Source organism: Argopecten irradians, chromosome 6 (genome assembly GCF_041381155.1).
Source record: "Argopecten irradians isolate NY chromosome 6, Ai_NY, whole genome shotgun sequence".
Taxonomy (NCBI): Eukaryota; Metazoa; Mollusca; class Bivalvia; order Pectinida; family Pectinidae; genus Argopecten; species Argopecten irradians.
In genome coordinates, this window is record NC_091139.1 from 35,928,062 (window position 1) to 35,954,650 (window position 26,589).

The 26,589-nt window shown below is 37.9% G+C and overlaps 3 protein-coding genes across 3 annotated transcripts; 2 read left to right on the plus strand and 1 right to left on the minus strand.

Annotated features, from left to right (window-relative positions):
• Positions 1 to 504: 504 nt before the first annotated feature.
• Positions 505 to 3,955, minus strand: LOC138326487 (uncharacterized). The gene is made up of 2 exons (XM_069272586.1): positions 3,940 to 3,955; positions 505 to 3,689 (listed from the first exon to the last, which is right to left on the minus strand). Exons 1-2 carry the CDS (start codon positions 3,953 to 3,955, stop codon positions 505 to 507), a joined length of 3,201 nt encoding a protein of 1,066 aa, XP_069128687.1.
• On the plus strand, positions 3,856 to 16,320 carry LOC138326488 (DNA topoisomerase 2-binding protein 1-A-like). The gene is made up of 7 exons (XM_069272587.1): positions 3,856 to 4,124; positions 9,974 to 10,293; positions 11,412 to 11,595; positions 14,190 to 14,574; positions 14,843 to 15,000; positions 15,804 to 15,866; positions 16,282 to 16,320. The coding sequence occupies exons 1-7, from the start codon at positions 3,996 to 3,998 to the stop codon at positions 16,318 to 16,320; spliced, it is 1,278 nt and encodes a 425-aa protein (XP_069128688.1). The 5' UTR covers positions 3,856 to 3,995.
• An 831-nt stretch (positions 16,321 to 17,151) lies between these two features.
• Positions 17,152 to 21,948, plus strand: LOC138325748 (piggyBac transposable element-derived protein 4-like). Its single transcript, XM_069271605.1, has 7 exons — positions 17,152 to 17,811; positions 18,403 to 18,517; positions 18,885 to 19,047; positions 19,315 to 19,469; positions 19,834 to 20,020; positions 20,258 to 20,519; positions 20,820 to 21,948. The coding sequence occupies exons 1-7, from the start codon at positions 17,292 to 17,294 to the stop codon at positions 21,122 to 21,124; spliced, it is 1,707 nt and encodes a 568-aa protein (XP_069127706.1). The 5' UTR covers positions 17,152 to 17,291; the 3' UTR covers positions 21,125 to 21,948.
• The last annotated feature ends 4,641 nt before the right edge of the window (positions 21,949 to 26,589 follow it).

Here is a 26,589-nt window from a genome sequence, read left to right on the forward strand (position 1 = left end):
ATATAGAGAGAGAGTTACACCCTAGGAAAGCCAGTGTCTAAACTGCACTACGCTCCGATTCAGATCGATTAACGTATCCGATGATGTGGAGCTATGGCTTTTACAGGCTTAATATAATAAAGGATTTAAAGATAGGTTTTTAATTTGAGAATAAAGGAAAAGTGGTCATGCATGCACTATTATACCGTTTAGCAGTACCCGACTGATGGATACCTATTTAGCAGTAGCACCACTAGGGATTATTAATAATGTCCCTACATACCTTAAATACTTCAGATGACTCCAATGCTGGCCGGTCCCCTCATCAGGTGGATCCTCCTTCCTTAGACGTTTCGGCGCTTTCCACGACGTCCTCCAGAGGTGCGCCGGCTGGGTTGATCAGGCCCAACCAGGGACCGGTCGGCTATCGCATCCGCTTGATGTTATTGCGAGTAGTTGTCTAATTTTTCCTGTTCATCGCTACGGGCAGCGATGTCTGTCCTTCTGCCATTCGTCACCTTGTGGCTAGCACTGTTGCTGGTGACCAATCCACTTCTCCTCCCTCTTCCTCCAGATCCAACTGGAAGCAACTTCTGCCTGCCTGCTAACTGCTGCTATCAGGTTCCTCCGGTCTGCTCCGGTTACCCCTAATAGACGTAGGGCTCTCCATAATGATTGGCCGGGGAAACCCCTACATCCGACCTCTATCGGTAAGCACCATGTCTTCCATCCTCGATGTTGGCATTCTTCCACCAGCTGCTGGTATTTCTGCTGCTTCCGTTCGTTGGCCTCCTCCATCCTGTCTTCCCATGGTACTGTTAGTTCCACCAAGACTACTTGCTTAGAGCTGCGGGACCATAACACAACATCGGGGCGGAGTGGTGTTGAAGCCACCTCTGCTGGGAAACCCATCCTCTGCTGGATGTCTGCCCTCATTTCCCAGTCTCTTGCTGTTGCGAGTATCCCACCAGCCTCTACGTTTCCTGTAGCCCGGGTTCCCGACTTCACAAATGTGACAAACTTTGGCCCTTTCGATATCGTCCGCTTTTTCCTCCTTGCACGGTCTAGACTTGCTGCTACCTCCTTGAGGACCTGGTCGTGGCGCCATGTGTATCTTCCATCTGAAAGTGCCACCTGGCATGATGTGAGGACATGTGCCAGGTTAGCTGGTTTCCTGCAAAGTACACACTCAGCGTTGTCCTTGATTCCCCAGGTGAATAGGTTGGTTGGGCTTGGCAGTAGATCGTAGGTTGACTTCAGCAGGAAGCTAAGTCTGTGACCTTCCATCTTCCAGATATCATTCCAAGATACTTTCCTCTGCCTCACTCCCTCCCAGTGAGTCCAGCTGCCCTGCTGTCTCATGCTCACTGCCTTCACCTGTCTAGCCTCCTCATCCATCGATCTAATCTCTGCCTGGGCCATGTCCCTACGTGTCCGTTGATTTGCATTTCCCCACCTTGGCCTTGAGATGGTCCCCAGGCCAAGACGCCCTGATGCCACGGACCCTACGATATCACCATGCCGAAGTCTTGCCTCTGCTTCCTTCAAAGCCTGTTTAGCGTCCCACTTTCTTCCTGTTCGTGTAACGACCCTCGCTTCTCTGACCTTGTCATCCGCACTGTCCCTCAACATGATGACTTGACGTACTTTGGTAACCTTGAACTCCTCCGTTAACGATTTGAGCGGGAGTTGGAGTTTGGTCCCTGAGCTGTACAAGCCTACACTGCTGAAGCTGCGTGGAATGTTCAGCCATCTTCGAAGGTGTCCACTGATCATCCTCTCCATTGCCTCTACAGATGTAAGTGGTACTTCGTAGACAAGCAATGGCCACAAGAGTCTGGGTAGTACGCCATGCTGGTATATCCAGGCTTTGAATTTCCCTGGGAGTCCACTCTTCTCAACTGCCTTCATCCATTCTTCTGCCTGCTTTCTCATCTCCACTACACTGTTCCTGTCGTTGAGTGAACCATCAAACCACTTGCCAAGGCTCTTCACTGGCTTCTCTGTAACAGTTGGTATGTCCACTCCTCCGATCTGAAACCTTTCCTCCTTCACCTTGCCTGCCTTAAGAACGAGACTCCGAGACTTGGCTGGTTTGAACCTCATGCGGGCCCAAGTGATCTGCTCTTCTAGATCTCTCAGAGTCCACCTTCCTTCCACCACCGTCTTCGTCGTCACCGTCATATCGTCCATAAACGCTCTGGTTGGCGGTTGCCTGCTGCCTGCCGACAGGTACGGACCCCTACTCATCTTCTCAACAGCTTTGATGATTAAGTTCATCGCTGCTGCAAAGAGTATGACTGATATCGTGCACCCAGTGACAATCCCGACCTCCAGTCTTTGCCAAGCTGTTGTGTAGTCTCCTACAGTGAAGCGCATCTGGAAACTGTCGAAATAATCCTTGAGAAGAATTCTGAATTTCTCGGGCACATGATACTTTTCCATTGTCATCTCTACTAGTTTGTGTAATATGGAACCATACGCAATGGCCAGGTCGAGCCAAAGTACCGCAACATTGCCTTTGTTCTCCCTTGCTTCTCTGATGATTTGGGTTAGTACGCTGGTGTGTTCCAGACATCCAGATACACCAGGGATGCCTCCCTTCTGCACTGAAATGTCTATGTATTTGTTGTCCAGCATGTACTTCGTCAATCGCCTCGCTAAGACGGCTAGCATGACCTTTCCCTCCACATTCAGTAAAGATATGGTTCTGAACTGGCTGATGTCTTTGGAGTTATCTTCCTTGGGTATGAAGCACCCCTCTGCTCTGTTCCAGCTCTCCGCCAAACGCCCTCTCCTCCAAACCTTCCGAAGCAAAAGCCATAATCTTCTCAGCAGTCTTGGGCAGTTCTTGTAAACCCTATATGGTACTCCGTTGGGTCCAGGTGCTGATCCTGCTCGTGCCTTCTTGATAATTTCACGAACCTCAGAAAGCTTCGGCTCGCTCTCGTCAAATGCCTCTGTTGGCTCTTCGACCTCCCTTATCTTGGTGTTCTCTGCCAGATCTTCTGCTCTCCTAGGATCACTGTGGGTCTTCCTTAGGTGCTCCTCCACTTCCTCCTTGGAGCTTACCAACTTCCCTGAACCCTTGCTCCCGAAGAGCTTCTTCACGAACTGGAAAGGGTTTGTCACAAAACTTGCCCTCTTCCTGCTTCTCTCTTTCCGATTCCTTCTATTGGTTTCTGCTCTTCTCAGTGTCTTCAGTCTTTCCCTGAGACCATGCGTCAGTTCTCTGATAGGTTGTTTCTGGACGTCTGATGCTTCCCTGAATTGTTTCTTCAGTGCTCTCAGTTCCCTTCTGATGTTACCAATTTCCTTCTCTCTTCTATTTTCCCGGTTGTTTCCACCTCTTATTTTCGTTTCCTCAGTTCCAAATCTCTCTATTCCCATGCTGTATATGCATGTGGCCATTCCTTTAACCTTCCTATCAATATTTCCAGCTAACATTGCCTCAAGGATGTTGTCGACGTCCTCATCAAACTGCTGCCATACTACCTTGTTGACACTCCCAGGCCATTTTACACGTTTTCTTCTCTCCTCTCCTTGCCCTATCTGATCCTCCGCCGATTCCCTCTGAGAGTCTGCCTCTCCGCCTTGCTCCTCTCCCCCCTCTGGTGCATGGTTACTGTGGTTGTTTCCCGGAACCTCCTCCTCCTCCGTCTCACCAGATTTCTCTGCGCGTTGCGCCAGGTAATATTCAGTTGTGCCTGCTATAATATAAGGACACTGATTTAATAATTATTCGCTAACATTTATTTTGTTTTATATTCCTTTTATTCGAGCTATTAAATAGACTGTACGCTTAATTACATTACTCGTCGGAAAATTCCGGAACGAATGCAGATTTCTTCTATTATAACTGCAGTATCTACTTCCGGTGGAATTGTCGAAGAGAAATGAAAGCGGGAAGCTCGAAGTAATCTGTAAACATTTGGAATCAAATGAAACAGTTACACTGACTGTGACACACACTCATGGCCATTAAATCTGATTGAAGTGTGATTGATTTATACAAAATGGCAGCGAATTTGAGGACAAGACAGAATGGCAAACGAGTGTTTCAACTGTCAGGATTTTCTGATGACGAAAGGAAGGAGATGGGGAAGATGGTTGCAAGATTAGGTGGAATCGACTTCGATTCACAGGTCCCAATTCTTTGTAATGTATTCGCTGTGGTATTTGGAGCTCGTTCGGTTCATGATGCTAATCGGATTTTGATATTGCTTTGTCACAAAATTTTAATCATGGCCTGCTGTTGACGATCTGTAAGTGACAGATAGTCAAATGCAACAGGTCATTATTTTTTTTTTGCTATCAAAAAATAGGAATAGACGAATCAGTATTTCTCTTCAGTTGCAAAAGTTACTTTCTTTACACCATTACCTCCATTGAAAAGTTTGATATTAGTTTACTTTAGATATTAAAAATAATTAATAATTATTGTGTCCCGAAAAAAAAAAATTGGTAGCACTAGTCTATGTCCTATATTGAATACCCCTTTTCGTCGAACTGGTCGTACTGTCCCGACCATGTCCCTATATAATCTATGTAACAAAACTCCGGATAGCTCGAACAGCTATTCGTTGAATACCCCTTATTCCTCGAACAGAAATATGTCCACGTTTCATCAAATACATAGTATTTACCCATGTAATTGTCGAACAGGTGTTCGGCCCTTGAGATTTTTTGTCACACCTGACTGCACCGACCAACATGGATAATTGCTCACGACCTTGTGTTTATACAGGTGGCGTATCAAGCCTTTAGGTCATTAATCAAGGGATTAACGGTGTCATTAATACCTACCTATATGATCGCAAGTCGTTGATTGATGCTAACTTTATTCGAACATTTAAGAAAAGGCATTAAATTATTGATGTTTCTCTCGTAATAATCTTTGCTGTAAATATGAAAATACGGAAGTTGTTGATCCATGTTAATAGAAATAACGCATTGTGAAATGACAAAAGAGGCGGAAGATATTGCTGACGTCCAACTAATTAAATAAGTTCATTTAAAAAAAAAATTCTTTGTTGTTTTCATTCGACAGGCTAATACAATGTTATTTATTGAAAGATGTAAATGATATCAAACGATATGCAAAGTACATTTTATCTGTGTGTTCCGTATCTTTTCCTGTACAATTGTATTTTGTAACTTTACTCGTAAACACATGTATTACCTAACATTTTACAAAATAGACATCTATATACATATCGTTTCTTATGTCCGTAATTATGCTGGTTAATTCTTTATTGTGAGTATGTATTAAAGTAAATGTTTCCTTTACATTTCCTTTAAATCGCTATTAGTCATAGAGTTCTGCATGGATTTTAACCAACTTTGGCCACAAACATCCATGGGTGAAGGGAAACAGAACTTGAATAGGGAAATAGAGGTAAATCCTATAAATCTCTACTTGTCTAGAGTTCTGCATGGATTGTGACCAAATTTGGCCACAAACATCTTTGGGGGAAGGGGAACAGAACTTGTATAAATTTTGGCTCTGACCTCCTGGGGGCAGGAGGGGTGGGGCCCAATAGAGGAATTAGAGGTTAATATTCAAATTCCTTCAGAAAAGAAACAATGAACCTGTATTCAGAACATTATATAATTACATGGCATTACAAATCAGGTGAGCGATACAAGCTCTCTGGGCCTCTTGTTAATTACATATGTTACATTTTTGTATGTGCAAAATATCTCTGTGTAAGGCCTTATAGATGCATATTGTACTGGGAATTAAAGGGACATGAACCTAAAATAAACTTTTCTGTATGCTAAGATACGGTGTTCAGATATTTATTGAATATTTTATTACAATGTTTGGTTATCTAGAAGTAACAGGAAAACGTGGGGAATACCTACCCCCAAATGATAAAATAATCCGTTATATTTTATTTTTTTAACACAAAACGAAAGCTGGTCGAAAGCGAGGTTATAATTAATGAACAACAAACTTGCTGACACATCAAGGAATATCAGTTTTCCACATTTTAAGATGATTTTTAGCCCACCATCATCAGATGGTGGGCTATTCAAATCGCCCTGCGTCTGTGTCCGTCGTCGGTCATCTGTCGTCCGTCCGTAAACAATGCTTGTTATCACTATTTCTTAAAAAGTACTGCATGGATTTTGTTCAAACTTCACATGGAGTGTCCCCTTGGTCCATATTTGTGCCATACAGATTTTGAGGCTGATCGGAAAAACAAGATGGCCGCCAGGCAGCCATCTTTGATTTTGGCAGTTGAAGTTTGTTATCGATATTTCTTGAGAACTACTGAAGGGATTTTGTTCAAACTTCACATGGAGGTTACCCTTGGTCCCTAGTTGTGCCATACAGATTTTGAGGCTGATCGGAAAATTAAGATGGCCGCCAGGCAGCCATCTTTGATTTTGGCAGTTGAAGTTTGTTATCGATATTTCTTGAGAACTACTGAAGGGATTTTGTTCAAACTTCACATGGAGGTTACCCTTGGTCCCTAGTTGTGCCATACAAATTTTGAGGCTGATCGGAAAAACAAGATGGCCGCCAGACAGCCATCTTTGATTTTGGCAGTTGAAGTTTGTTATCGATATTTGAGAACTACTGAAGGGATTTTGTTAGCTCACCTGGTACGAAGGACCAAGGTGAGCTTATGCCATACCGTGGCGTCCGGCGTCCGGCCGTCCGTCCATCTGTCAACAATCGACTTCTTCTCCATAACCGCTGGTCGGATTTCAACAAAATTTGAAAATTGTACAAATGATGCGGCTGACCCCTGAGGGGCGGGGCCAAAAGGGGTCAATTTGGCTATTTCCATTTAAACGACTTCTTCTCTGAAACTAAGCATGGGAGAGCACCCAAAATGCAATGGTAGCATCCTTATAGGGTGGGGATTCAAAATTGTACAAATGATGAGGCTGACCCCCTGGGGGCCTGAGGGGCGGGGTCAAAAGGGGTCAATTTGGCTATTTCCATTTAAACGACTTCTTCTCTGAAACTAAGCATTGGATAGCACCCAAAACGCATTGGTAGCATCCTTATAGGGTTGGGATTCAAAATTGTACAAATGATGGGGCTGACCCCCTGGGGGCCTGAGGAGTGTGGTCAAAAGGGGTCAATTTGGCTATTTCCATATAAACGACTTCTTCTCTGAAACTAAGCATGGGATAGCATCCATAATGCAATTGTAGCATCTTTATAGGGTGGGAATTCAAAATTGTACAAATGATGTGGCTGACCCCCCGGGGGCCTGAGGGGCGGGGTCAAAAGGGGTCAATTTGGCTTTTCCATATAAACGACTTCTTCTCTGAAACTAAGCATGGGATAGCACTCATTATGCAATTGTAGCATCGTTATAGGGTGAGGATTCAAAAATGTGCAAAAGATAGGGCTGACCCCCTAGGGGCCTGAGGGGCGAGGTCAAAAGGGGTCAATTTGGCTATTTCCATATAAATGACTTCTTCTCTGCAACTAAGCATGGGAGATATATATATATATATATATAGCACCCATAATGCAATGGTAGCATCCTTATAGGGTGAGGATTCAAAATTGTGCAAATGATAGGGCTGACCCCCGGGGGCCTGAGGGGTGGGGTCAAAATTGGTCAATATGACCATTTCCGTATAAACGACTTTTTCTCTGTAACTAAACATGGAATTACACTCATAATGCAATGGTAGCATCCTTATAAGGTGGGGATTCAAAATTGTGCAAATGACAGGGCTGATCCTCCGGGGGCCTGAGGGGTAGGGTCAAAAGGGGTCAATTTAGCTATTTCCATATAAACAGCTTTTTCTCTGCAACTAAACATGGCATTACGTTCATAATGCAATGGTAGCATCCTTATAGGGTGAGGATTCAAAATTGTACAAATGATAGGACTTACCCCCCCCCCCCCCCCCCCCCCCAGGGGCTGAGGGGTGGGGTCAAAAGGGATTAATTTGGCTATTTCCATTTAAACGACTTCTTCTTTGCAACTATGCATGGGAGAGCACTCATAATGCAATGATAGCATCCTTATAGGGTGGGGATTCAAAATGGTACAAATGATGGGACTGACTCCCTGGGGCCTGAGGGGAGGGGTCAAAAGGGGTCAATTAGGCTACTATTTTCATATAAATTACTTCCTCTCTGAGCCTTTGTATTGGATAGCATATTTGTATGGTATCTTTAGCATCATTATATGGTTGTGTTTCAAAATTAAACAAATTTTGGAGTCAATTTTACTAATTTTTGCAATTGTAAGAGTCTTTGTGATAATTAAAAAAAAAAAAACCCAAAAAAACAGGTGAGCGATACAGGCCCTCTGGGCCTCTTGTTCAAACTTCACATGGAGGGTACCCTTAATCCCTAGTTGTGCCATACAGATTTTGAGGCTGATCGGAAAAACAAGATGGCCGCCAGGCAGCCATCTTTGATTTGGGCAGTTGAAGTTGTTATCATTATTTCTTGAGAACTACTGAAGGGATTTTGTTCAAACTTCACATGGAGGTTACCCTTGGTCCCTAGTTGTGCCATACAGATTTTGAGGCTGATAGGAAAAACAAGATGGCCGCCAGGCGGCCATCTTGGATTTTGATAGTTAAGGTTTGATATCCCTATTTCTCAAAAAGTGCTGAAGGAATCCTTCTCTAAATTTAATATGTAGATACCCCTAGGGCCCTAGTTGTGCATATTGCATTTTTGGACCAATCAGTGAACAAGATGGCCGCCATCTTGGATTTTTATAGTTAAAGTTTGTTATCGCTATTTCTCAGATAGTATTGAAGTGATCTGTCTCAAATTTCATATTTAGGTACCCCTAGGGACCTAGTTGTGCATATTGCATTTTGGGACCGATCGGTCAACAAGATGGCCGCCAGGCAGCCATCTTGGATTTTGTTATTCAAAGTTATTTCTCAGAAAGTACTAAAGGGATCTGTCTCAAAATTCATATGTAGGTTCCCCTAGGGCCCTAGTTGTGCATATTGTGATTTGGGACCGATTGGTCAACAAGATTGCTGCCAGGCAGCCATCTTGGATTTTGATATTCAAAGTTTGTTATCGCTATTTCTCAGAAAGTATTGAATTGATCTTTCTCAAATTTCACATGTAGGTTCCCCTAGGGCCCTAGTTGTGCATATTGTGATTTTGGTCCGATTGATCAACAAGATGGCCGCCAAGGAGTCATCTTGGATTTTGATTGTTGAAGTTTGTTACTGCTATTTCTCAAAAGGTACTGAAGCGATCTGTCTCAAATTTTATATGTAGTATGTTTGAAAAAGTTTAAAAAGTAAAGAAAAGATCAATCTTTCCTTTGTCAGATATAGATCATTCTTTGTTGGGCGCCAAGATCCCTCTGGGATCTCTTGTCTAATTTACGATCGCTGACATAAGCAGTATAAGCCATATTTGTTAATATTCGTAATAAAACAGTTTGTATTTAGCGTAACTGAATGATAAGTCAAAAGTCAAACAAAACTTTTCATTCGACGGGGCACAGCGAAGAGAGGTTCTTGACTTAATCACAGACATGTAAATCACGCAAGTATGAAGTGGGAAGTTGCTCCCGTCTCTTGCATTGCAGTGATCCATTTATATTTACCTACTTTCCTAATCGCGCACGTTACTAACTCTTGTCGTAATCTGGTTTCTATCGGAATTTGTTTGTGTTTGCTTCACTCACGTTTTCGACGGCCACCATTTTGTTTACGTTCATTTAATTTGTACAGTGCATTGTTGGAGGTCATTACAGTTCAATACTACTATTTTTATCACACTGCAGTCTACAAAATTTGACCGGGCCGGTTCAAAATAGAAAGATGGAATTTCCATTATAATTATTTCATATGACACATTTGCGCAATATATTACTTAGTAAGGTATCTGACACGTCTTAAATATGTATTTTACTCAACTTAACATGGTTTATTTAGGTTCATGTCCCTTTAAGGTTTTAGAAAGTAGTTAGCGAGCACTTAATGTCTAACAGACATATTTTTAGTTTGATTTTCAATTTACTTACAGGGATTCAGGTCAAACTGCACTCACGTTGTCTGTAAGAAACTCTCTAGAAGTGAAAAATTTCTTGGTGGATGTGCCACTGCCAAATGGATTTTACATCCAGATTACATCCTAGAGTCATCAAAGGCTGGTCAGTGGCTGGAGGAGCAGTGCTATGATTGGAGCCAGATCAACACTCCTGATGCAGCAGATGTTCCAGCAGAAGTTCGAGAAGCACCTCGTAGATGGCGTTATCATTTTGAAGTTTTTGGAACAACAGCATTTGCTGGGTGGAAAACGGCTGTTGTTGTCAGTGGTGCAAGAAAGAATTCAGTGTATAAAAGGTTTGATTAAATTCAAGATTTAGTGACTAAATATAACATTTGCAATTTGCATTGTATATTTCACTTGTGTTCACCCAACTGCGAACAATGCAAGTATATATAAACCCCTACCGCTCAAAGGCTGACTTGTATTGAAGTACTGTTTGAGAGTAATACATTGTTGCACTAGTAGGTCAACACAGGTTGAGGTAAATCAGTATTACTGATAGAGTAGTGGAGATGTCATGTGGGTGAAAACAATGTAAATGTTCGTTATAACTGTTTGCAAATATATGGATCTGCTATATGAATATCTTGTAACTTTCATTCTGCCAGTCTAATCAGTTTGATGTACAATGTACAAATAGCCACACAAAGTTTAAATGATTAATCAAGGGTTTCATTATCTTTCAGGAGAGGCAGTGTAATTGCAATTTCAGGGGGTACTTTTCTATACCATCTGTATGCTATCCAATGTAATTTAGTCCAAATCAGGTGGTACCACAGCTAGGTCTGACCGGCAAATAGTACCGGGTACCACCTGATATTGAAACCCCTGGGGTTGTGATTTCTTAGAGTTTAAATTTGTTGGTTTTTCATACCCCTTGCAATCATTTGGTTAGGTGCCCAGATTGTAACATTAGTAATAACCGATTTATCTATGCCATATGTGTAGCGACAATGTCTTTAAATAGCACATCTACAGTACTTTCAAATAGTACTTTGATACAAGTCAACCGTTGAGCCGTATACTTGTATTGTTCGCAGTTAGGTGAGCACGAGTGTAAAAATTTATTTAAATGTTCATTATCTACAGACTTGTTTTTGACACAATTTAACATTCCAATTTAACTATACACAGGCTAATCACCTGTTAGTGTTTTGTTTTGCCGTTTAAAGTTGAAGATAGTTATCAGCTTATTGATTTCTGTTACTTCATCAGCAATTCTGAGAATCTTTAATATTCATTCAGAGTTCAAGAGTTGCCTCCATTAACAAGCTTGCTATATAATTTGTTGTAATTCATACCATAAAGTACTCATTGTATGATATTAGTTGTGTATATCAAGTCTAATAAAATTAATCCTAAACCGTATAGAACTTATTAGGATATCTGTAATGAAGTATATGTTTTTCAGTTTACTCCATAGTGGAGGTGCTGAAGTGTACAATCTAAAGCTTCCTGTTACACAGCCTGAGAAAGTAACCAACGCACTTACCTATGTGTTTGCTAATGAAAAGTGTGCAATACATGTGGCTCACCTGATCGAGTACGGTGTGTTGTGTCTACGGCCGGAATACATTGGTGATTATCTCATCAAGGTAAGTCTATGGCTGTAACATGTAGCCCATAGAGTATGGTGTGTTGTGTCTACGGCCAGAATACATCGGTGATTATCTCATCAAGGTAAGTCTATGGCTGTAACATGTAGCCCATAGAGTATGGTGTGTTGTGTCTACGGCCAGAATACATTGGTGATTATCTCATCAAGGTAAGTCTATGGCTGTAACATGTAGCCCATAGAGTATGGTGTGTTGTGTCTACGGCCGGAATACATCGGTGATTATCTCATCAAGGTAAGTCTATGGCTGTAACATGTAGCCCATAGAGTATGGTGTGTTGTGTCTACGGCCGGAATACATTGGTGATTATCTCATCAAGGTAAGTCTATACCTGTAAACATGTAGCCCATAGAGTATGGTGTGTTGTGTCTACAGCCAGAATACATTGGTGATTATCTCATCAAGGTAAGTCTATACCTGTAACATGTAGCCCATAGAGTATGGTGTGTTGTGTCTACGGCCGGAATACATCGGTGATTATCTCATCAAGGTAAGTCTATACCTGTAACATGTAGCCCATAGAGTATGGTGTGTTGTGTCTACGGCCAGAATACATTGGTGATTATCTCATCAAGGTAAGTCTATACCTGTAACATGTAGCCCATAGAGTATGGTGTGTTTGTGTCTACGGCCAGAATACATTGGTGATTATCTCATCAAGGTAAGTCTATACCTGTAACATGTAGCCCATAGAGTATGGTGTGTTGTGTCTACGGCCAAAATACATTGGTGATTATCTCATCAAGGTAAGTCTATACCTGTAACATGTAGCCCATAGAGTATGGTGTGTTGTGTCTACGGCCAGAATACATTGGTGATTATCTCATCAAGGTAAGTCTATGGCTGTAACATGTAGCCCATAGAGTATGGTGTGTTGTGTCTACGGCCAGAATACATTGGTGATTATCTCATCAAGGTAAGTCTATACCTGTAACATGTAGCCCATAGAGTATGGTGTGTTGTGTCTACAGCCAGAATACATTGGTGATTATCTCATCAAGGTAAGTCTATGGCTGTAACATGTAGCCCATAGAGTATGGGTGTGATGTGTCTATGGCCAGAATAAATCAGTTATTATCTCATCAAGGTAAGTCTATACCTGTAACATGTAGCCCATAGAGTATGGTGTGTTGTGTCTACGGCCAAAATACATTGTTGATTATCTCATCAAGGTAAGTCTATACCTGTAACATGTAGCCCATAGAGTATGGTGTGTTGTGTCTACGGCCGGAATACATTGGTGATTATCTCATCAAGGTAAGTCTATACCTGTAACATGTAGCCCATAGTGTATGGTGTGTTGTGTCTACGGCCAAAATACATTGTTGATTATCTCATCAAGGTAAGTCTATACCTGTAACATGTAGCCCATAGAGTATGGTGTGTTGTGTCTACGGCCAGAATACATTGGTGATTATCTCATCAAGGTAAGTCTATACCTGTAACATGTAGCCCATAGAGTATGGTGTGTTGTGTCTACGGCCAGAATACATTGGTGATTATCTCATCAAGGTAAGTCTATGGCTGTAACATGTAGCCCATAGAGTATGGTGTGATGTGTCTATGGCCAGAATAAATCAGTTATTATCTCATCAAGGTAAGTCTATGGCTGTAACATGTAGCCCATAGAGTATGGTGTGTTGTGTCTACGGCCAGAATACATTGGTGATTATCTCATCAAGGTAAGTCTATGGCTGTAACATGTAGCCCATAGAGTATGGTGTGTTGTGTCTATGGCCAGAATACATTGGTGATTATCTCATCAAGGTAAGTCTATACCTGTAACATGTAGCCCATAGAGTATGGTGTGTTGTGTCTATGGCCAGAATACATTGGTGATTATCTCATCAAGGTAAGTCTATACCTGTAACATGTAGCCCATAGAGTATGGTGTGTTGTGTCTATGGCCAGAATACATTGGTGATTATCTCATCAAGGTAAGTCTATACCTGTAACATGTAGCCCATAGAGTATGGTGTGTTGTGTCTATGGCCAGAATACATTGGTGATTATCTCATCAAGGTAAGTCTATGGCTGTAACATGTAGCCCATAGAGTATGGTGTGTTGTGTCTACGGCCAGAATACATCGAGGAATAGCCTCATCAAGGTAAATGTATACCTGTAACATGTAGCCCATAGAGTATGGCGTGTTGTGTCTACGGCCAGAATACATCGAGGAATAGCCTCATCAAGGTAAATGTATACCTGTAACATGTAGCCCATAGAGTATGGTGTGTTGTGTCTACGGCCAGAATACATCGAGGACTATTCATTAATGAATCTGATATCAAAACTGATTTACTGTAAATCCATTTAATTTTGTGTATGTGTCGTCTATAGTATTAACTTGCAATCATAGGTTCTTACTGGCAATCATTCATACATTTTATACAATTATTCACGAAATATTGGAATTTGTGTTAAAACTTTCTTGTAAACTAATGCACAAATTTGTATTTCAGGAAAGAAAGTTGTGGTCGTAAAATTTTTTTTACCAATTAATTGTAGTAAAAGCTCTAAATCTACTGTTTTTGGCGTTTAGTATATTATTTCCTCTTTTTGTTATTGGCAGGATCCACAACCTGATCCGTTGGATTATCTAGTCAAAGTACCGCAGAATTCCATTTTTCAAGGAGCTTTCCAAAATGACAGTGTTGTGAGCAGTCAGACATCAGACTTAGAACTGAGTCAGCATGTTGGACCATCAAGTAGTCAGAATACACCAGAGAGGAGATATTTGTCAATCCCAGGCCTCGGAAGCACTAGTTCTGTACCGTCACCACTAGCTATTCCAAATCGACTTGACATATCTGAATCAGACCTAGACTTTCCTCAGCGGTTCGGGTCATCTAGTTGTCTAAACACACCAGAGAAAGCAGTCCCTTCCATTTCTGAACTTGCCAGTAGCAGTTCTAGACTTTCACCTCTTAAAATTTCAAACAGACAGGTAACAAGAGGTGAGTAAAACATGTGGAACCCATCACAGAACTCAACCATTATGTATCCGTCTGATAACAATAGACTCTAATAATGGATGACTCCAATGCTGGCCTCAGTAAGTTGATCCTTCCTAGCTCCTTAGACATTTCAGTGCTTTCTATAGGTACAATTATTTTAGATAAAACTCATCGATAACAAAACTTACTAGTGTGTCAGGTTTTATTTTTAATTTAGTAACAATTGAATAAAATGTAGTGATGTATGATTTCCATTGTTTTGCTTCAGTAAGTGATAGAGTAACAAGAAACAATAAGAAAGGAGTGCAGTCTCCCCTGAGGGTAAAACCCTGTGTGCCAAGTCCAGTCCTACCTGTTCAAAAGAAACGAAAGGCCAGCGAAGTTGAAGGAATAGAAGATGCCTTTCAAGAACTGAAAAAACTTAAAGTAATGTAGTTGGTCATGTACACTTAAATAATTTGACACTTTTCCTAGACTAAAATAAAAATTCTAGGTTAAGGTGCACAAATTACATTGATATAGGTTTTGAAATTTTATGTAACACAAGGCAAAATTGCCATTAGTACGTTTTACAAACATTTGATGTTGCCATATATGACAAAAATGTGTAATTTTGGTTAGCTGTTTGTATTTATCAATCAAACTACAATGATAGAATTTAGTTTTAAGGTAAAAAAATACCTGCAAGTATTTGACATAGTTTAACCCAATCTAATCTGTATGCCTCCCCCACGAAATTGAGAGGGGTCATATACAGTAGTGTTACAGTGTTTTTCCTGCCTATATATTTGGGGCCAAAATAAGGCCCAATTCCCAATTGTATTTCTTGTTATTTTTCCAAAATCTATGTCTAAATTTCCCAAATCAGTGAGTTGATGCGTATTTTGTGAAACGAAACTAAAAAATTCTGTAAATCCTAAGTCTGAATATGGTATTTTAATATACATTCTTACACTTGATTCTTAGAGAAGCATAATTGTCTATTTCTACCTTTTCCAAAAATTCCATAAACACTGTTTTAATTTTTCATTTCCTACTTTTATCGCACAAAATTTCCCAATTTTAACCAGGTGGCAATTTCCCAAAATACCCAGGAAAAACACTGTGTTACTCTATAACCATCAGGTCTTATCCCATTCATCACATGCACATTTCTGTTTTTCTTGATAAATTACTGGTTTAATGAGATAACCAAGTTTTAATGTATTTCTTGTGTTTGTCTGATATAGGTGTCCAGGAATAGATTCCTATGGAAGCCTGTGGTCAGTGTGGTGTCCAATAGCATGCAGCAGGTAAGTCATCTGTCTCTTTTGATTTGATTTGTTTAACATTCTATCAACAGCCAGGGTCATTTAAGGATATGGTAGGTTGAGATCGTGGAGGAAAGTCTAAGTACCCTGAGAAAACTGAATAACCAGTCGTCAGAACCTGGCAACTGCTCCATCTGGGTTCTAACTTGTGATCCAGTGGTGGAGGGCTTGTGGTAATATGTCGACACATTCTTATAATCTTAATTTTTTTGACTCCATATATTTCCACCAAGTAGATTATTTGATATAAATAATTTGATAAAAATGCATGTAATTTTGATGTACTTGTATTTATTTTATACCAGGATTTCATTATAGAAATGCTGTTATAAACTATAGTAACTATTAGATACTGATATATTTCTGTGATTCCTCTTTACTTGCTTTATTTTTGCAGCCCAACAGTGCGTCCCAAAACATTTTTAAGTTCATTTAACCCCTTAACTCCCAACTACGCATTTCTACGCATTTCCATGACAGTGTAGGAAAAAGTCAGATATCTCCGTTGTTTGAACAGCTATTGAGATATAAATTACACCTACTTAAACTAGAAAAAATATCCTACAACTTTCATTCTCAAAAAAAAATTATTGGACAAAGTTTTCCGTAGTTATTTTCAAGTTGAAATTACGAGGCAATTTTTTTTCGACATTTTGGATTGTTGACGTCGTGTTTACTTTCAGCGTCGTTGGCGATGTGCACGTATGATTTTGAAACGAGTAGCATCGGAAAAATAACCACGTTATATACTCCAGATTTGGCACATATATCCTTTATAACCAATATTTAAATTCTGTCTGTTTAGATTTTGCAAAATTTAAATTAAATTATTTTTCTAAGACAATTCTTTGGTTAGAGAGGTTTCAAAATCATACGTCTTCGAAAAGTAGGGTATTTCCGGAAATTTTTGTGAATATAAAATAAATGAAAAATGCTGAAACATGAGATGAAGTGTATGTTAAAAAGAATATGTATTTGTTGAGTAAAAACTTATCTTAGAACAGCCCGTATCATTCAACGAAATCACCTAACTCAACACTGAATTTTACGTTGCGCTGCTGCATGATCAGAAGTGCGGAGTGTTGAGATCGCGATCGTGACGTCACGACAAAAACGTTTCCGGATCGAGCACCTGTCACGAGAGTAGCATCGAAAATTTATTTAATTTTAATTGCTAATATACAGGAGGTAAAAACCTACAGATAAATCCATGTAAATATTTTATTTTTATGTAGCCCTGAACAGTATGTTCTATTTATAGCATTCGGGGAATTTCCATTTATTTCACTTTCGCTTTGTATTGCTCACGGTATTTTCTGCATGTCAATATGCACTGGACATTAGACATCTCAATCGATATCCGTTCTTTTCGCGGGTCATTGTACCCACGTGATATACTCTTTGAAAATGGCAGCACTATCAGATACTTCGGATTTTGGCGATTCGAGTAGCGATGAAGGGAGCGAGAGAGACGATCCTGTGTCAGACATGTCTGACCTGGATATGGATGATGACCTGAGCGATCATTCCTTTCAGTCCGACACCGACAGCGACGACGATCCAGACACCTGCTCATCCATGGGGACCCTTGGGAGCCAGGCCAGTTCTGTGGACAGTGACTTTTGGAGCGACGAACTGAAGGATGTTGACACTACAGACTTCACCGAGACAGCCGGACCCCGACATGACTTACCACCTACAGCCAGTGTTTTGATGTTCTTTTTCCTTATGTTCAGCGACACTTTTTTCAGCACCATGATGGAGGAGACCAACCGTTACGCCGCCCAGAGACAGGAGACCCACCCAGACCCAGACTGGTATGATACCACCATCCCAGAGATGATGGCATTCATCGGAATGCAGATCATGATGGGGGTCGTGCAGGTGCCAAACCTTGGCATTTACTGGTCTTCAAATCCTTTCTTAGGCAAGTATTACTATACATGTTACTGTATGCATATTAGTTCAGCACCAAAACATACTGCTTATTTACTTTCTGTTTGTTCAGTATACTTTACATGTGTACATGCAAGTACATGTACAATGTACATGTATGTACAGTGTACATCAAATGTAAATACAGTATAGAACATGTACACATCTGCAGTCCACATATAAATGTAAACAAATAAAACAATATAATCTCAGATGTGATGCATGTCAACATATACATGTGGGTTAGCATTTGTATTAATATTAGGCTATACATTATATTTTTAGATAGTACACATACATTGTACATGCATTATATTGATATTTATGTGTACAAATGTAAACTGTAGGTACATGTATTGTTTACATGTCCATGATGCATGAATATTTCCTATTATCATGCATGTACATTGCATGTACAGCTGTGTAAGCCTATGCAATAACATCAAATATAATCTACCATAAATAATAAACCCTATATGGTACTTGTAGATGTAGTTACTCTTATGCATATACACCAAGCAAAAGGTACAGATAAAACAGTGCACTATACTCTATTACACTGTATGTTTTGTTTGTATTTCAGGTAATGCTGGGTTTCAGAGGGTCATGAGCCGGAACAGATTTCAGGACTTGCAGCGATATTTCCACTTGAGTGACAACACTACCCAACCTCCCCGTGGGGATCCAAGATACGACAGGTAATATACAATATGTACACGTATGTACATAATACACAATACACATGTATAATGTACAATATACATAATGTACATGTACCACACAGCATACTGTTGATTAAAAAAAATAGATAATGAATTTAAAATCTATTCTGTGATTGATAGAATTTGAAATCCAAGTAAATGGATCTTTATATTGATTATATGCAAAAAGGATTTTGAATATACAATGTAAGTTACATAATGTACAAATTGTATGCATATCTTACATATTCATCAGATTCTCTTTTAGTAATTTTGTGATGATTGTTATAATTTAAAAGAGTAACAATTCATAATTATGAATATTTTTGAGAAGAATTTAAATTTCAATATCTCAATGATTTAGATTGAACAAAGTTCGACCAGTGATCGACATGGCCAGAGCCAACTTCCGGGAGAGATACCAGCCAGGACAGCACCAGAGCGTTGATGAGGGTATGGTCAAGTACAAGGGACAATACTTCGCCAAACAGTACATGCCAGCGAAGCCAGTCAAGAGAGGATTCAAGGTAATAACAACAATTAATATTTCCAAAACGAAAATATCATACGTTGTATTTTTCGGTGTAGTTCTATATTTCGAAAGGAAAATGTGATAAATTAAAATATTGCCAATACTTTTAATTCCAAATTCTACCAAAACATCATTTTTTCTCTCAAACACAAATCATTATGAAATTTCAATTGCACTGTATCAGATTAATTTTAATTTATATGTTGAAATTATCATTTCCTTTTAGTTCAGGGAATTCATTATTCTTATGTTTTGTCTTTAGATCTGGATGAGATGCGAGAGTAGTGGCTACTGTGGAGACTTCCGTCCCTATCTTGGAAAACATGACCAGTTCCGAGGTAGGGATCTTGGCGCAAGAGTTGTCCTACACCTCTGCAGACCTTTGAAGTGGAAAGGCCATCATGTCTATTTTGACAGGTTTGTTATGCCACTATGAAATTGTATTAAAATCAGCCGAACAATATGTGATAACTCAAATTTCATTCAAACTTATGTATATTCTGTATTATCACATTTTAATCTACAGTCATAAATTATCTTGAAAAGATGAACATAAATTAAAAGTAGGTATCTGTGACCTACATTTGTGTTACTTATACAGGGCATTCATAGTAAGTACATGCAGGATAAGTTACATGTGCATGTAGGTTTTATTTAGTGTATTATTAACATAAAAAAATCTGAAATGATCTGCCATTGTACTAACATTTGTAACCAAGTTTGTTTTTTGTTCTACACAATTAGTTAAGATTGCTGTAGTTTGCATCATATATTATTTCAGATTCTTCACCAGTATCCACTTGGTCCAGAAGTTACTTGCCAATGGGATATTTGCCTGTGGTACCATCAAGGCAACATCAGCAGGGATTCCAGCCAGTATGGTTGCCCCTACAGGCCTCGACAGAGGGGACACAGTACAATGTCAGCACGATGACCTTGTACTGACTGTCTGGAAAGATAAGAAACTGGTAAGAGAGAAAGAGTGTGTGTGTTGGTCTAAATATGGTTGATAAAAATCTTCTACTCAGGCAATGTTTCCACATGAACATTTCATGTGAAAAAATATTGTCTGTGTACATGGAAATCAATGCTCTTTGAATAATGGTAAAAAAAGTTAATGATAAACTACAAAATGTTGTATTATGAATGTGATACAATTACATGTATAAAAGTTTTTTTACAATAATTATACATTTTTATTGAAGGTCCATGTTGTTAGCTCTGGCTGTCATCCTGTGGGAGATGACCCTGTTGTGCGCCGCATTCCTGGAGGCGGAGCAGCTGAGTTCAACCGGCCCCCCACGATCACCCAGTACCAGCGTTACATGGGAGGAGTTGACCGCTGTATGCAGCACAGAGCTAAGAACCCTGTAGGACGGCCAGCCAAGAAATACTGGAAGTACCTGCTGAACTTCATCCTGGAGCTTTGCCTCATCAATGCTTTCCAAGTTTGGAAAGAGACACCAGGTAATTATAACACATTTTTGTGAATTGTTTCTCACCTTTGTGTTTATTTACAAAACATATTGAGTTGTGTCCCTTACTTCTAAATATATGCATACCCGGTACCCGGGTAAGTTAAATTAATAAATGTACATGCATTCCTTTTATGGTACATAGAATGTACAGTGTATTATTAATACAGATTATTGAAAATATGACCGATGTGTAATTATTTCAAACAAAGTTAAATTACATTATTTTATTTTGTTTGTTTTAGAAAAAAAATCTATTATAATTTCACTCATTACTATTTACAATATTTAGGGGCCACAGCTACGAAGAGGACTGCCTACAAGCTTTTGGACTTTAGATGTGACGTTGCAACAGAACTCATAGGAGGATTCACGACGAGGAAACTGCCCATGCGCCTTACTGCCCCTGTTCATCCTGCAGCTGTCCACACCATCTCCCGTCTAGACAGGAAGAGGTCAACATGTAAATGGTGCACTAAACATGGAGAAAAGAGACGTCGGGACACCCAGTTTGGTTGCAGCATGTGTGATGTGCACTTGTGTCAGGGGGCTTGTTTCACTTCATATCATGATGCAAATCATATGGCCTCTTCCTAAACTGACTACAATATATATCCTTTACATCCTGTATCCTTATCACCCCCTGTATAACCTATTTATTAGTGTATAGAATACATTTTATTCAATCATCAGTTGATCTTGTCAGAAATGAGTCGAATCATTTGTTTCTAAAATGCATGCACTCATTACATACATATAAATTTCTGGTAAATATATAGTACAAGTATATTAACTGTTTTTGATTGAAATATGTTAAAATATTGCATGATCTATTCAATTTGAATTGTCATAAACTGTAATGACTCAATGTCACTTGATGCAATGTTTCAATGCTATTTCAATTTATAATCTATTTGCATTGAACTTCTGATGTTTGGTTGACATTTGCTTCGTTGATAGTCATATTAGTAGTAATGTAAATAGACTTCTCTGATTTTATTTAACTCTTTTAACATTCTTTCTATTTTTTCTACAATTTCAGATTTTCCATGCCGATGAACAGATCTTTTGCACCCAGGGACTACTTCGGAAGAATGTTGACTGACTTGAACCATCGCGACGCGTTGTGTATCATTCCAATGACTGTTGACATTTTAATTCATATTGGTTTTATTTGTAAATCAAGTGAATCTGAATTTGAGATTTTATTTTATTGGGTGGTTGGGTGGCACTGTGGTAACACATTTGCCATCACCTAGACATTCTGGGTTCAATTCTCAGAATGGATGTGATATGGTATGGGGTCACCTGCCCGACCACGTGGGTTTTCCCCGGGTACTCCGGTTTCCTCCCACTTGAAGATACCCCAGTTACAGTTGAATTATAATTCTGTACAATAAATTTATTTTATTTTACCACTATATCAGAGTCATGTTTGTCCTTACCTTTAGTGACATAGCTAATCATGTGGTGCAGTCAAACCACATTAACTTGGCAAAGTGAAATTCGAGTTATCCAAGTATCCAAGCTCAGATGGCTTGTAAACAGTTCAGTTGGGTCAACATAATACATAGCATTGAACAGGATGTGGAGTTTGAGTTAACATGGTTTGAGTGTACATATATGTGAAAACTAAGTAATAATTAAAAATTGAGAGAAAAAAATGTTTTCATTTGAAAAATAGTTGTCAACTTGCTGACGAAAATCTTGCATCACTCAGAAAAGACGATACATTTTGAAACAAACAAAAAATGGTATTATTGGTTACAAAGTTGAGATGGTAACCATGACAACAGTTTCTGTAAATAAAGTGAAATTGTAATTTGGACACATTTAAACCAAATGTTCTGTTTATAGCAGTGTCTCTTGACAAACAAATATTCAGGATTAATTATGATGAAAAAAAAACCCACAAAGTAATCACATGGTACTATCTAGTATTTTTGGCAAATTAGTTTCCATGGTAACGCAGTAAAAAGACTGAATTTACTATAAAAAGATGCATATATGAAAGGTATTTTTATTTGAATACATGCTTATTTTAATAAAACATAAACAAAGGCAAAACAATATTGATAAAAATTGTATGACAGAAGCTGAAATTTTGAAATCTACAAAAATTCTCAGTTTCTACAGAGTGGTTGTTTCTATGGCAACAATCACAAGAAAACAGCAAAAAGTTCTTTGTAGATAAAAAATATGCCCTTTCTGTATAAATGGTGAAAATAGTGGTTGTTTATGTGCATAATAATATGGTTTCACTACTCTGAATTATTTATATTTGCCATTTTTTGTATTTTTTTCAAAATATGCATATTTCGGTTGCCATGGTAACTTCACCGAATTAAATAAAGTAAAAACAATGCAAAAAATCAACAGCTCATGATCTCTAGTTTCCAAATATATATGGGTTGTTTACCAAAAAGTATGACGGAAAATGGTGAAAAATTGAATTTAAATAAAATGACTATTTTTCCTTAACCCCCCAAAAAATTCCTGGGAGTTAAGGGGTTAAAGTAACATGCGCGCTGGATACAAACAAACCCACGTGTACTATTGACACAGTAGTAAAACGATGTAGATGTGCTCGATTTCGTCGTTGATTTTGTCCATTAGAGTATGGTAAATATTATTTTCATCTGATATTCTGTAGATTATTTACAGAACAGCATAAAATCATACAGGTGGGAGAACGATATTTTTATAAACACGATAAACGTCATTGAGATTGGCCTAGCTACACATCTGTACATATGTGTACTGTGCACATTCAGTCCGGTGTAGAGTAACATATCATAGTGGGTGTCATGTCTTACAGTTTACACATTAAATTCAATTTTAACATACATATGAATTACTTTTACTTTGATTGAATATCTAGTCACACGAATGCGTAATTGGTTTGTGATTGTACTTGGGGTGCGAGAGGGGGGGGGGGGGTGCTGCTGCTATGGGTTTACATATTTAGGGTTTTGTAAACGATTACTGGGCGTTAAAAAATCTACAGCAAATTTTGTGGTATATCAAGAATTAGGGAGAATGCCTTTAGAAATAGGGAAAAAATTAAAAATTTTCAAATATTGGATAAAATTAAACAGACTGACAATTGTGTTTTGAATGCCTGCTATCAGGAAATGTTAGAAAATGGGAGTGAATGGTTGGATGGAGTGAGAAATTAATTATTTAGGATAGGGGTAGGGAATTTGTGGCAGTTTGGGGATCTATATACAACTGACTATATAATAAATGTTATAAAATGTAAATTATGTGATATTTTTAAGCAGGAATGTAAAGAAAAAAATTTATTCATCTTCGAAGTGTTCATTGTACAAGTTAGTTGGTCAAAATTTCTGCTTACAACCTTATTTAACAAAACCAATTGGTGTCATGAATTTAAAAGAAATAACAAAAATACGATTGTCATCTCACAAATTAAATATTGAAACGGGAAGGTATAACAATTTAGAAAGAAATGAAAGGACATTGAAGATGAATATCATTTTATTTTAAAATGTGAATGCTATTTAACTTTAAGAAAGCGTTTTATTAAGAAATATTATATCATTAGACCCAGTATGTATAAATTTATTCAACTTTAAGAAACAGAGAACAAAAAAGATTTATCAAATTTAGCAAAATCCATTAAATCATGTGATAAAATAAGAAATAACATGTTATAAGCTAAAATTAGCATAATCCCTCTACACTAGTCTTATGTATACTTAAGAGGGTTGTTGTGTGTCAGTGTACATGTATGTATGGTGAGAGTGAGTGTGTGTTGCATGGATGCAAGTGTGTATTCTGTGTAATTGTGTTTGTATATATGTTTTGTTTCAAACCGATGAGCCGAAAGACTCAAGGTAACAAAAGAATAGAATAGAATAGAAAATATGAAGCAAATTACATGATGACAGTTTTAGTCTTTATGTACTAAATATATATATATATGTAGGTTTTTCATATACCTATCAATGCTTTGTAATTCCCAGTTGATGTGAATACCATCTTACAGACATTTTTAATACCAAAGAAATATATAATAATACTGCATACATGAATGTACAATGCAGGGTCAAAATAAGGTGCTTTAGTAATATGGGAACTGGATGAAGTATGTACACATACAATAATGCATACACATGTAGAACATCTACTTTTGCATATTACATTTCATTTCAAAATAATTTTTTGTCAATAAACAGTACACAAATACTAAGTAGAATGCATATTCAATATTTAAAAACATCCAGAGCAGGGGGAAAATAAAATTAAAACAAAAATAATGATAACATAAATAAATGATTGCAAAGATTAAGAAGACCAGAATGAGGGACAAAATACAGAAACAGACATACATAAAAACAGAAAGAAGAAGAGAAGAGTAACTTGTAAGATGAGTGAAAGAAAGATTAAGACAATAATCTTTGAGAGCAGAAAAAAATGTAACATTCCTTAAGCACACAACTTTTGTATGCACGGTACTCTCTCATATGGTACTCTCTCATACATACTGAATATACATTTTCATTCATACACTTTCTTTTTTCCTGCAGTTACACATGTACACTAACAGTGTATACCATATTTCTGTCATATACATTTTTTTTGATAACATTTCCTCTTTGACAGGTCCCATGGCAGTGCCATAAGATGTTTTGAACCAGAAACCATGAATTTATTTGTTCTATTTTGGTTTGCTTGTTTGACTGCTTTATTGTACCAAGGATTTCTCTTCATTGACTGGCTATATTTTGTTTACTTTTTCATCATGCTCCTTAATCATGTGCTTATGATGTTGAAAACAATTTTATTAGTAAAATATGGCTGTTATGTTTAAGGCAACAAACTATCTTTGAAAGTATACTTTCTTTTCTAATACATCACTGAAGTATCAATTATTGATGGATATTAGGCATACATGTGTCTTTTAAGACAAAAATATAATATTATTGGTGATTCAAAATTAACTTATTTTGTTTTATTTTCAATTTCAATTCAAAATATTTTATTGACCAAGAAAAGGATTGGATTTTTTTTTTTATTTTCCCTTGTGTCTATATCTGATATTCAGTACATGAATCCACAAACAGGTGTTGTTTAATTTGAATTAATGTATTTGAAGATGCCTAAGAATTCATTCAGTTAAATGTTAATTCAAAGTAGGTAGGTGTTATACAAATAAAATTGAAATCCATTTTTTCAAATGTTAATGTCATGAACATCATTTTAAATCTTTAATCAATGTTGAAGGATATGTCCTAAGTTTCAGCAATTCATTTCTTATATGTACATATTTTGTGCTAGCTGACAATGTCTGAAATGGTAAAATTAACTTTTAGGATATTCATAAAAAAAATAATGATTAATATATGTAAATTTGTTTTCAAACTGAAATAAGCTGATTCAGCAAACCTCTGTGTTATAACTTATAAATAACATCTCCAGTGGGCATATTTTTTTGTAGATACTTTTTTGTACAGGAAGCTGAAGCCAATATATCACACCAGCTCTTCTACACTGTGCTCACAGAAGTTTGAAAATTTGTATATGAAAAAATATGGTGTTTTATATATACATATATTATATATATTTAGAACACATACATGTATGTACAGGGCTGCATGCATACTTGATAGCTATATTTATGTAGAAGTATTTCATCAGAAACATGGACTTGTAGCTTTAAACAATCTGTTGATCTTTACACCACTGTATGGATGTATACCAATATGTTCCATTCATGGGGTAGGCCTAGCTATAGATCCCATTCATTGAAAAACATGTACTGGTATTTTAACTCCAGAGTACTCCAGAAAAATTTTTACTCCAGTATATATTGAAAATATTATTGTTTTGTAATAGATTTTCAAATAATAAATTTATAATGGGTTATTATTTTTAATGGCATTTAAAATTTATACAGATTAATTTCTTTGAATGAGATCAAAGACTACATAATTTTAAAACAATAAAAGAATCCCAATATTTTTTTTTCAACTTTTATATTCACTTTAAGTGTAGTGTTTTGTGCTGTGAAATGCTTCTAAATTGACACAAAATGC